Source organism: Pelobates fuscus, chromosome 4 (genome assembly GCF_036172605.1).
Source record: "Pelobates fuscus isolate aPelFus1 chromosome 4, aPelFus1.pri, whole genome shotgun sequence".
Classification (NCBI taxonomy): Eukaryota; Metazoa; Chordata; class Amphibia; order Anura; family Pelobatidae; genus Pelobates; species Pelobates fuscus.
In genome coordinates, this window is record NC_086320.1 from 79,010,916 (window position 1) to 79,023,765 (window position 12,850).

Here is a 12,850-nt window from a genome sequence, read left to right on the forward strand (position 1 = left end):
TTTCCAAGGCTCTGCAGATCGTGAGTGACCCATTACCTCCGATTTTATTTATTTTTAAATGTTACAGTATTATGCTATGGATTTCTCTTTATTTTAGGTTGAAATCAACACATACCTAACATAAGTATAAGTATAATCCGTTTATTATCCATCTTTGACTGCACCTCCCTAAATCCAATTTGCTATTTTTCTACAAATGTAAAATGCATAACTCGATGTGGGTCTTTAGGTGAGTAGTGCACACGCATACATTGGTCCTACGGACCGGTAGCATTATATGCTTATTGGGTCATAACATGGTTGTGTAGCTGACATCTCAACATATAGGAGCGTATGCATACATGCTAGTTTTAGGTGAATATTTAGTGACTGCATAAAAGTGATTAATCCAATAGGCATAATGTTTAATGAGTCTAGACAGAGTGGTTATAGCCGGCCGATAGTGCAGCTAATTGAGCTAGTGGTAGTACTCTATGCATTGATTACGATTACCCCTAACTGACGGGGTAGTGGGGGGATGGGGTGGGGAGATAACATTGTCATTCTATAAGTATGGTGCAACTATTGGGTCCAGATATAGCTACAATAAGCAAGTGTGAGTTACCCCAAACTGAAGCAATGTTATATTGAGACTATGCTAAGCGCATCATGTCATAAAACATGAAGAAAAGAAAAAGTTAACGAAACTTAAGAAATAACAATTATGCCTTGATAGGAATTAGGCTTCCAACAGGAATACAGGTGAAATGGGCCAAATCGATCCCTGCAAGTAGTCACTGGGAGCTCATGGACCACAGTGATACCCACATTCTGCTACGTGAAATATATAAGTGAGAAGCTTCACAGCCTCTGTTAGTCTCCGGGGAAAAGGGGAGAACTTGCAAAGGCTGCTATTTTTTTAAGATGTACCCCAATGAATAATGTACGAATAATGTATGCTTGTATCCATTGGGGATATATCTACTAAACCGTAAATTGAATTTCTTTCAAATTTAGCGGTTGAGTATCCCTTTAACCCCTTAAGGACACGTGACATGTGTGACATGTCATGATTCCCTTTTATTCCAGAAGTTTGGTCCTTAAGGGGTTAATCATATACTTTTGACCCTAAATTAAAGAAAGGCTGTTGGCATCGTTTGGGGGTATTCTTTATATAATCTTCACTGTGAAATCTGTGTTTACCTCCCACGTATGTAACATCGCTACAAAATAACACAACTGGCTACTGTTTGCTTTTGACAGTGCAAGAAAACAGCAAACAGAGGAAACTTGGCAAAGGATAAGATGAAGTGTCTTTGGAAGCTGTGAGAGAAATTTCAGCCTGATGTGATGAGAACAATTTACTGTGTGCTAAATTCACAAAATGCAAAGCAGACAGAGTAAGATGGCTTAGGATAAGATGCCAAACCACAAGCACCTAGCTTAATTAAGAAGCGAATCAAGATTTGTAGCCAGAAACTTAATAGGAACCTTGAATAACAACATGATGGAGTCACTGTCTGAAGACCACGTCCATTAAATGTTATATTAACTTATTATCTGGCACGTGTTAAGGCACAGAGGGCAACTGAGCGTCTTCTGTCCGCATTCTGCTTATAAGATGTTAAAACTTTATAGTGATTTACTAAGGAGTAATTACTACAAAATGATGGCTCCAATTACCCTGGATCAAGCAAGTAATTTGAATCAATGTGAGCCACAGTGGCTGACTTTAAAAGAAGTTGCTTGAAGACTGCCTGTTTGTTATCTTATTCCATTAAACTGATAGATTTAAAAGACCAAAGTTAGGTCCCCCAGAACAACTTCCCTGCACTCTGCCATATAAGTGATCTTCATTTGGGAACATGTGCTTACATGACCCAGGATCACAGTGCTTTGCCCTCTGATTTCACCCGCAGAGTGCTGGGAAAAGCAATGCAAACGTTGGTTGAGCAAGCTTGTGTTTCCTTTAAATGGCAATGTGCCGGAAGGGAATGTCAAGGGACATGACACTGTTCCTTTAAAGGTGCTGAGAGCAGGTAGTTTATATTATCCTAGAGTTTTGCAACAGAGAAAGTTTGGTGTAAAAAATATTTTCATTTACTTCTATGAAAGCAAGTAAAATGTCATAATAACTAGGCTAAAGGTATAGGCCACTGGAGACGGAGAAAAATCAGAGAAAGTCAAAACACAGATCTAAAGTGTATGTGAAATCATAACCCTGACATTTAAACAACAACAACAAAAAAACAAAACACACACACAAAATAATAATTCTGAAAATGAATATAGTGTGTTGTAGGATTTTATTTTTTGTCAATTTCTTTCTTTTTTTTTTTTTTAATTCTTTGGTTTTTTTTGTGCAGGTGAGTACAAAATCTTTGTCTGGACGCCACAACAGCGTACATATATGCATAGCTATACAGATTAGGTAGTGGCATGAGTTCCTTGCACATTTTTAATGAATATAATAAAGTTCAAACATTATGAGTCTATAGGTGAAATGTTAAACATATTCAATCAAGCTTAACATTACGGTGGAAAATAGATTGTTGCATGCTTTTGTTGCAGGAATATAATGTTATTCATGTTATTCCCAGTATAGGCTTTTATATTCAGTCACTCGCTTTTCTTTACATTTTCAACGAATATAATAAAGTTTAACGTTATGAGTCTATAGGTTAAAATTAAACATATTCAATCAGGCTGAACTTTACGATGAAAAATAGACTGTTGGATGCGTTTGTTGCAGGAATATAATGTTATTCATGCTATTCCCAGTATAGGCTATTATATTCAGTCACTCACTTTTCTTTACAGTTTTAATGATTATAATAGAGTTTAACGTAATGAGTCTATAGGTTAAATATCCAACCTACTCAATCAAGCTTAACGTTACAATGAAAAATAGACTGTTGCATGCTTTTGTTGCAGGAATACAATATTATTCACGTTATTCCCATTATAGGCTATTATATTCAGTCACTCACTTTTCTTTAGATTTGTTTCAAGCCTAGCTATAGCAATAACCAATGAAGAGATACGTACATCCCGCTATCTAGAGTTTTCAAAAAAGATAAATGAACTAGCTGGGTAAATGCCGCAGGAAATACGTGGTGCATGAGGGTATGTTACGCTTCGTTTAGGCGCTATCATACACTGCAGATTAAAATTAAACAAAATAAAATAACACAATAAACGGTTAAGTACTGTCAAAAACTGACATGCATCTTCCCCCGGGCCCCCTCTCGCTGCTAACAGTAAGACATGGTGGGGAGTTGCCTGAGGGTGTAGGAGTAATGGTGTCAACAGAGGAAATAAAAATAAAAATAACAATGAAAGTGAATGCAATCAAATAGATTAAAAACTAATATTTGGTTGCCAATGAGTTATATCTTGTGCGAGTACATTCAAGTGTTATTAAATCAGGCTGAACTGGAGTTTTGAGTAGTATGAACCCTGTGGCCCATGCATGGTAGTCTAGGGGGGTAATTATACTAGATGCTATCAACATTTAAACTAACTTTGGTAGGCACCTTGGGTCACTCACATTAAGACTGCTTAATATTGGTAGCTACAGTAGGGAGTCCATTTCTAAGTCCAGTGAGCCTTCAGCCCGCACCAGGCAGTACCGGGTGCCCTGCTGGAGGTCTAGCGATGTGGATCTCCTGTGGGTAGTCCTGCGTTGGTCGCTGCGCCTGTGTCTCCTGTGGGTTTCCTGGGTACGAATGGTGCCGTGCCAGCTGGGTTCCAGGTGTGGGGCTGAGCCGCCACTTGCGCTTTCCCTGTCGTGAGTGAGTCCTTTGGAAAGCCCAACTTCTCTAGGGTCACCTCTACCTCTCCGACGTCGTGGACCGGATAGGAAGCACTGTCCTGTGTGACCATTAGCGTGTGAGAAGGGCTGCAGTGTTTTCCTCCATGCTAGGGTACCCCCTGAGAGGTCCGCATAAAAAGTGAGCTGAGAGGTCTCAAATTGGTATGGGGTTTGTCCTCTGAGGGAGCTCAGCATCGCAGCATTGTCCTGTCCGGCCTGGAAACAGACGATCAGTTCCCTTGGGGCTGTGGCTGGGGCCCGGGGCGGCTTGGGGATCCGGAACGTGTCCTCAATTGCTACCGATTTGGCTTGTCTGGGGGTCAGGAGTGTACACAGGAGCCGTCTGAGGAAGTGTGGTAACTCAGCGTCCGGCACACTCTCTGACACCCCTCTGATTTTAACGTTGTTGCGGCATCTGGAGTCCTCCATAGCCGCATATCTCTGCTCCAACGTGGTTTGTTGCTTTTGGAGCGTGTGTAGCTCCTGTTGCATTTGGGTGAGTTGTGTAGTGGCGGCGCGGGCGTTCTCCTCGAGTTCGCCCATGCGGCCTGTGAGGCCCAGCAGGTCTTTTCTGAGCCCGGCAACATCCGCCTGAATATCACGCCGTAGGCCCGCCAGGAGCTCTTGCATATCTGCCTTAGTGACCGGTGCTGCAGCCGGTTGGGGTCCGGCGGGCGCAGGGGGCCATGTCTGTGCCCTTGGTGCAGGTATGTGGAAGTCCTCCGACCCCATGGTCTGGTCATCGGAGAAGTCGGAGCTCTCATGTAGTGTGATAGCTGGGATTGAGGGGCGCCATGTGCTTGCCGCCATAGGTCTCCTATGGTTGCTCCAGCTCTTGGTTTGTCTGCTTTTTGTTTTTTGCTCTTTCGGCCCATGGCTGCTTGTGGGTCCAGTAGTGCCTGTAAATTTGGGGGGTATTTACTCGTTCTTTTTGTGATTTTAGGGGGGCCTGTGGTCAGAGCTCGAGGGATATGCGACCGTTCTGTTCAAGTGCTTGGCTAAATTTCTTTTTATTTAGGCATATTCAGTATAAACATACTTTGGACCACAGTGCATTAATTGGATTTAGAACATAAACTCACTAACATTTTAAAAATGCGCCCAGATGTGACCCTTCAGCCACTGTAAGTACTGTTTTTACAGCAGAGTGACGTAAGATTAGATATATTTCAAAGAAATTAGTAAAGCAAAGTGAAAGAAAATAATCTGATTTCCATGAAAACTACTACTTTTGTAAAGAAATGTGTAAAAATATTAAGAACAGCTTAAAAAAAGAAATACTGAAATGCATTGTGAACTATTCCTTTGCTACATCATTCATGCTATAGAAGCAATCACTCTATGTCACCATTTTGAAAACTTTTTGTTTCATCAGCTCGTGACTGCGTTGTGGGTGAATGGGGTCAGTGGAGTGGCTGTGCTAACCAGTGTACACCAACAATGAGGGTGCGTAGACGAGAGGTGCAGCAAGAGCCTGAGAATGGGGGAGAACCTTGCCCACCACTGGAAGAAAAAGCTGGCTGCCTTGAATATCTTACACAACATGGCAAGGACTGCGGACATTCGTATGGTATGGAACAAACCGTCTGGATGGTAACATGGATAGTAATCTCATTCCAGAAGCTGTAGACACTATCACAATAATTCGCTTACTGTGGTGGTGGCATTGCTTTCCACACCACATTGGAGATGTTTCGGTTCACGGGAAGCATCTAAGGGGTCATGAATCCAAATACATTTTAATGTTAAAAAAACAAACTCCAAATGTGTCACTGAACTGATTTTCCATTAGAAGAATGGGTGACATACATAATGTCAGTAATTGGGTGTTTGACCAAAAAGCTCAAGTACGCCAGTTGTAGGATGTGTATAGCGATATCACCAAACAGGAGTCAAAAAGTAGAAGGAACCATTTGTATCTTAAACAGTACACAACGTTTTAACAAATGCTAAGATCATTAAAAAATACTTTGTATCTAGATAAAGAAGGAAACATTATTTAAGACAAACGCTATCCCTTGATGCTACATCTAACAGTATAAGGACTTATTATAGTATTATGTCTTGTCTTCCATACAGTGTCTGCTTTTATAACTTCCTTTGAGTACAACAAAGCAAGAAAAAAACGTGCCTTATCAGCTGATTGGTCATCGACTACAAAGGACTCTGGGTAATAAAAGTGCATACTTTTAAAAATTGTTCATTTTTATATTGGCCAAAATATTTTTTATAAAATTGATATCACTCAATAACTATTGAAGATACAGAGACATTAATTACGTTGCCAGTTATGGCTGTGATTTCAAAGTTATTATAAAAGAACCCTCACACCTCCAATAAATGGTAATTTAAAATGACTATTTAGCTATTAAAACACTTTGCAAAGGTAGTTTAAAAAAAAAATATTAGTTTTTAACAGTAGATGAACACTTTTGTTGATGTGATTACATCCTAACTATACTGGACTTTAATGATGTTAGGGTGTATTTACATGGCCTAACGTTTGAGGAGGGAGTCCCAGATATCGATATCTGTGACTTTCTACTGTCAGCTTGGGCCATTAGTGGCACAAGACGGACCTATTAGCTGTGTGCAATACTAGCAGTCAACACTGCATATAGCCTTTAAAATCCTTTGAGAACACTGTAGCTGAGCAGTGATTCTAGGCCTGCAGGCTGCTTAACCCCTTGAGGACACATGGCATGTGTGACATGTCATGATTCCCTTTTATTCCAGAAGTTTGGTCCTTAACAGTGGCGGATCCAGAGCCTGATCTCGGGAGGGGCACTTGTAGATTATTTAAATAAATAATCCAGACACAATAACCACTACAGCTCAGTGTAGTGGTTATAGTGCCAATAATGCCAAGACCCCCTCCCAGAGTAAGTAGTCAAACTGTTTAAGAACTGTTTGACAACTTACCTGAGGTCCTCTGGGGAATGGGGCTGTAGTAGGGCAGAGGAGCAGTGGTATGTGTGAGTGGTGCAATGTGTGAGGGGTGCAGTGTGTGTGTGTGTGTGTGTGAGGGGGACAGTGTATTAGCAGTGTGTGTGTGAAGGTTGCAGTGTGTACGTGAGGGCGGCAGTATATGTCAGGGGTGCAGTGTGTGTGTGGGTCAGTATGTGTGTGTGACAGTTACAGTGTGTGTGTGGGGCAATGTATGTGTGTGGGGGCAGTGTGTTTATGGGGGGCAGTGTGTGTATGTGGGGGCAATGTGTTTATGGGGGGCAGGGGCAATGTGTGTGTATGGGGGGCAGGGGCAATGTGTGTATATGGGGGGCAGGGGCAATGTGTGTGTATATGGGGGCAGGGGCAATGTGTGTGTATATGGGGGGCAGGGGCAATATGTGTGTATATGGGGGGCAGGGGCAATGTGTGTGTGTGTGTATGGGGGCAGGGGCAATGTGTGTGTGTGTGTGTATGGGGGCAGGGGCAATGTGTGTGTGCGTGTATGGGGCAGGGGCAATGTGTGTGTGTGTGTGTATGGGGCAGGGGCAATGTGTGTGTGTATGGGGGGCAGGGGCAATGTGTGTGTATATGGGGGGCAGGGGCAATGTGTGTGTATATGGGGGGCAGGGGCAATGTGTGTGTGTGTGTATGGGGGGCAGGGGAAATGTGTGTGTATATGGGGGGCAGGGGCAATGTGTGTGTGTATGGGGGGCAGGGGCAATGTGTGTGTGTATGGGGGCAGGGGCAATGTGTGTGTGTGTATGGGGGGCAGGGGCTATGTGTGTGTGTATGGGGGGCAGGGGCTATGTGTGTGTGTATGGGGGGCAGGGGCTATGTGTGTGTGTGTATGGGGGGCAGGGGTAATGTGTGTGTGTATGGGGGGCAGGGGCAATGTGTGTGTGTGTATGGGGGCAGGGGCAATGTGTGTGTGTGTGTGTGTATGGGGGGCAGAGGCAATGTGTGTGTGTGTATGGGGGCAGGGGCAATGTGTGTGTGTGTGTATGGGGGGCAGGGGCAATGTGTGTGCATGTGTGTGTATGGGGGGCAGGGGCAATGTGTGTGTGTATGGGGGGCAGGGGCAATGTGAGTGTATATGGGGGGCAGGGGCAATGTGTGTGTATATGGGGGGCAGGGGCAATGTGTGTGTGTGTGTGTATGGAGGGCAGGGGCAATGTGTGTATGGGGGCAGGGGCAATGTGTGTGTATGGGGGGCAGGGGCAATGTGTGTGTATATCGGGGGCAGGGGCAATGTGTGTGTGTATGGGGGGCAGGGGCAATGTGTGTGTGTATGGGGGGCAGGGGCAATGCGTGTGTGTGTATGGGGGGCAGGGGTAATGTGTGTGTGTGTGGGGGGCAGGGGCAATGTGTGTGTGTATGGGGGGCAGGGGCAATGTGTGTGTGTGTGTGTGTATGGGGGGCAGGGGCAATGTGTGTGTGTGTGTATGGGGGGCAGGGGCAATGTGTGTGTGTGTGTATGGGGGGCAGGGGCAATGTGTGTGTGTGTGTATGGGGGGCAGGGGCAATGTGTGTGTGTGTGTATGGGGGGCAGGGGCAATGTGTGTGTGTATGGGGGCAGGGGCAATGTGTGTGTATGGGGGCAGCGGCAATGTGTGTGTGTGTGTATGGGGGGCAGGGGCAATGTGTGTGTGTGTGTATGGGGGGCAGGGGCAATGTGTGTGTGTGTGTATGGGGGGCAGGGGCAATGTGTGTGTGTGTGTGTGTATGGGGGGCAGGGGCAATGTGTGTGTATGGGGGCAGGGGCAATGTGTGTGTGTATGGGGGCAGCGGCAATGTGTGTGTGTATGGGGGGCAGGGGCAATGTGTGTGTGTATGGGGGGCAGGGGCAATGTGTGTGTGTATGGGGGGCAGGGGCAATGTGTGTGTGTGTATGGGGGCAGGGGTAATGTGTGTGTGTGGGGGGGGCAGGGGCAATGTGTGTGTGTGGGGGGCAGGGGCAATGTGTGTGTGTATGGGGGGCAGGGGCAATGTGTGTGTGTGTGTATGGGGGGCAGGGGCAATGTGTGTGTGTATGGGGGCAGGGGCAATGTGTGTGTGTGTATGGGGGGCAGGGGCAATGTGTGTGTGTATGGGGGGCAGGGGCAATGTGTGTGTGTGTGTATGGGGGGCAGAGGCAATGTGTGTGTGTGTATGGGGGCAGGGGCAATGTGTGTGTGTGTATGGGGGGCAGGGGCAATGTGTGTATATGGGGGGCAGGGGCAATGTGTGTGTATATGGGGGGCAGGGGCAATGTGTGTGTATATGGGGGGCAGGGGCAATGTGTGTGTGTGTGTATGGGGGCAGGGGCAATGTGTGTGTGTGTGTGTATGGGGGCAGGGGCAATGTGTGTGTGTGTGTATGGGGCAGGGGCAATGTGTGTGTGTGTGTGTATGGGGCAGGGGCAATGTGTGTGTGTATGGGGGGCAGGGGCAATGTGTGTGTATATGGGGGGCAGGGGCAATGTGTGTGTATATGGGGGGCAGGGGCAATGTGTGTGTGTGTGTATGGGGGGCAGGGGAAATGTGTGTGTATATGGGGGCAGGGGCAATGTGTGTGTGTATGGGGGGCAGGGGCAATGTGTGTGTGTATGGGGGCAGGGGCAATGTGTGTGTGTGTATGGGGGGCAGGGGCTATGTGTGTGTGTATGGGGGGCAGGGGCTATGTGTGTGTGTGTATGGGGGGCAGGGGTAATGTGTGTGTATGGGGGGCAGGGGCAATGTGTGTGTGTGTATGGGGGCAGGGGCAATGTGTGTGTGTGTGTGTATGGGGGGCAGAGGCAATGTGTGTGTGTGTATGGGGGCAGGGGCAATGTGTGTGTGTGTGTGTGTATGGGGGGCAGGGGCAATGTGTGTGCATGTGTGTGTATGGGGGGCAGGGGCAATGTGTGTGTGTATGGGGGGCAGGGGCAATGTGAGTGTATATGGGGGGCAGGGGCAATGTGTGTGTATATGGGGGGCAGGGGCAATGTGTGTGTGTATGGGGGGCAGGGGCAATGTGTGTGTGTGTGTGTGTGTATGGAGGGCAGGGGCAATGTGTGTATGGGGGCAGGGGCAATGTGTGTGTATGGGGGGCAGGGGCAATGTGTGTGTATATCGGGGGCAGGGGCAATGTGTGTGTGTATGGGGGGCAGGGGCAATGTGTGTGTGTATGGGGGGCAGGGGCAATGCGTGTGTGTGTATGGGGGGCAGGGGTAATGTGTGTGTGTGTGGGGGGCAGGGGCAATGTGTGTGTGTATGGGGGGCAGGGGCAATGTGTGTGTGTGTGTATGGGGGGCAGGGGCAATGTGTGTGTGTGTGTATGGGGGGCAGGGGCAATGTGTGTGTGTGTGTATGGGGGGCAGGGGCAATGTGTGTGTGTGTGTATGGGGGGCAGGGGCAATGTGTGTGTGTGTGTATGGGGGGCAGGGGCAATGTGTGTGTGTATGGGGGCAGGGGCAATGTGTGTGTATGGGGGCAGCGGCAATGTGTGTGTGTGTGTATGGGGGGCAGGGGCAATGTGTGTGTGTGTGTATGGGGGGCAGGGGCAATGTGTGTGTGTGTGTATGGGGGGCAGGGGCAATGTGTGTGTGTGTGTATGGGGGGCAGGGGCAATGTGTGTGTATGGGGGCAGGGGCAATGTGTGTGTGTATGGGGGCAGCGGCAATGTGTGTGTGTATGGGGGGCAGGGGCAATGTGTGTGTGTATGGGGGGCAGGGGCAATGTGTGTGTGTATGGGGGGCAGGGGCAATGTGTGTGTGTGTATGGGGGGCAGGGGTAATGTGTGTGTGTGGGGGGGGCAGGGGCAATGTGTGTGTGTGGGGGGCAGGGGCAATGTGTGTGTGTATGGGGGGCAGGGGCAATGTGTGTGTGTGTGTATGGGGGGCAGGGGCAATGTGTGTGTGTATGGGGGCAGGGGCAATGTGTGTGTGTGTATGGGGGGCAGGGGCAATGTGTGTGTGTATGGGGGGCAGGGGCAATGTGTGTGTGTGTGTATGGGGGCAGAGGCAATGTGTGTGTGTGTATGGGGGCAGGGGCAATGTGTGTGTGTGTATGGGGGGCAGGGGCAATGTGTGTGTGTATGGGGGGCAGGGGCAATGTGTGTGTGTATGGGGGGCAGGGGCAATGTGTGTGTGTGTGTGTATGGGGGGCAGGGGCAATGTGTGTGTGTGTGTGTGTATGGGGGGCAGGGGCAATGTGTGTGTGTATGGGGGGCAGGGGCAATGTGTGTGTGTATGGGGGGCAGGGGCAATGTGTGTGTGTATGGGGGGGCAGGGGCAATGTGTGTGTGTATGGGGGGCAGGGGCAATGTGTGTGTGTGTGGGGGGGGCAGGGGCAATGTGTGTGTGTATGGGGGGCAGGGGCAATGTGTGTGTGTGTGGGGGGCAGGGGCAATGTGTGTGTGTGTGTATGGGGGGCAGGGGCTATGTGTGTGTGTATGGGGGGCAGGGGCAATGTGTGTGTGTGTGTATGGGGGGCAGGGGCAATGTGTGTGTGTGTGTATGGGGGGCAGGGGCAATGTGTGTGTAGAAGAAGGATAGGGGGGGGGGGGCTTTTTCTTTTTTTAATGTGTGTGTGTGTTTTTTTTTTTAACATTTAATTAAAATTAATATATAATTTATGTCCCCCCTCCCTTCTTACCTTTACTGGGAGGAGGGGGGACATCTTTCTTTCCCTGGTGGTCCCAGTGGTAGGAGTGAACTCTAGCCCGCGCTCCAGGGCTAGAGTTCACTCTCGCGAGATTTGGAGCGTTGCCGTGGTAACCGCGGCAACGCTCCAAATCTCGCGAGAGGAGGACCCGGAGGAGCTGCTGGTAACAGCTCCCGGGTCCTCTCTCCCTCCCCTGCCGGTCGGCTGTCAGTAATGTGCCTGCGGACCGGGGAGGGAGATCACTGATCTCCCTCCCGGTCTGCAGGCACAATGCAGGGCTGGCACTTGGGCAATGCCAGCCCTGCACTAGCCGGCAGGGGAGAATCTCGGGGGGGCAATTGCCCCGTTGCATCCCCCCTGGATCCGCCACTGGTCCTTAAGGGGTTAAGGGAGACCCCAAGGTCTGAAGAGACTCCGACAGGGTCTCCCTGCATGTCCGAAAGGCTTGATTTAAGCTGAGTTTTCCAGCTTCCCAGGACCAATGATAATGTAAGCAACTTGGAAAGCATGCTTCATTCACTATTACAAGAATATGTTCCTGTTATACAAAACAAAGCCAGTAGATGGCAGCAACATACCATTCTCAACTGTTTTATCTGGGAAACCGATTTGCTGACATCAGTACTGATTTTAGCAAAAGGTTTCCTTAGGGTTATTGTAAGTGGTAGGGTTAAAAGTCATGGTAGGGTCAGCTGTTGGGTTAGTGTTAAAGGGACACTTTAGTCACCAAAGCAAATTCATCTTAATAAAGCAGTTTTGGTGTATAGATTATGCCTCTGAAATTTCATTGTTCAATTCACAGCCCTTTAGGAGTTAAATCACTTTTGTTTCTATTTATGCAGCCCTAGCCACACCTCCCCTGGCTGTGACTTACACAGGCTGCATGAAAACAAAATGGTTTAATTTTAAATTAGATGTAAATTAGATTAAACATTTTTTATCTCCTGCTCTGTAACTTGAACTTTCATAACACACAGGAGGCTTCTGCAAGGCCTAGCAAGCTATTAACAGAGCATGAGATAAGACATTCTAAATTAAACAGAATAATGCAATAAATGAAGTGTACACATTAGGTGACTCTTTACAGGAAGTGTTTATGGAAGGCTGTGTAAGTCACATGCAGGGAGGTGTGATTAGGGCTGCATAAACAAAGTGATTTAACTCCTAAATGGCAGAGAATTGAGCAGTGAGTCCACAGGGGCATGATCTACACACCAAAAGCCCTTCAAAAAAGGTTTTAAAGCCTATAGTCTCCCTTGAAAGTAAGCTAATGTCTAATGCTGTTTTACAGTTAGGGATAGTGTAAGGTTAAAGTTAAGGTGTGTATATATTTATTTATGTTTGGGGGGGAGGGTGCGGGGTGGGGGAGAATCTTGGGAGAGTTCCCACACTTTATTCCCCAGGACTTCTGGGTTAGTGTAAGCATAGAGTAAGAAGTAAGATGTTATAGCTTGGGGGGGGTGGGGCTTATGTGGGGTTAACGTTA

At 47.7% G+C, this 12,850-nt stretch overlaps 1 protein-coding gene across 1 annotated transcript in view; it reads left to right on the plus strand.

Moving 5' to 3' along the window:
- The window catches only part of SBSPON (somatomedin B and thrombospondin type 1 domain containing), a 36,903-nt gene that overhangs the window by 18,428 nt on the left and 5,625 nt on the right, over positions 1–12,850 (plus strand). The window contains exons 2-3 of the mRNA XM_063450382.1: positions 5,169–5,363; positions 5,873–5,963. Of these exons, the coding sequence (XP_063306452.1) occupies positions 5,169–5,363; positions 5,873–5,963 (286 nt within the window). The remainder of the gene's footprint in view (positions 1–5,168; positions 5,364–5,872; positions 5,964–12,850) is intronic.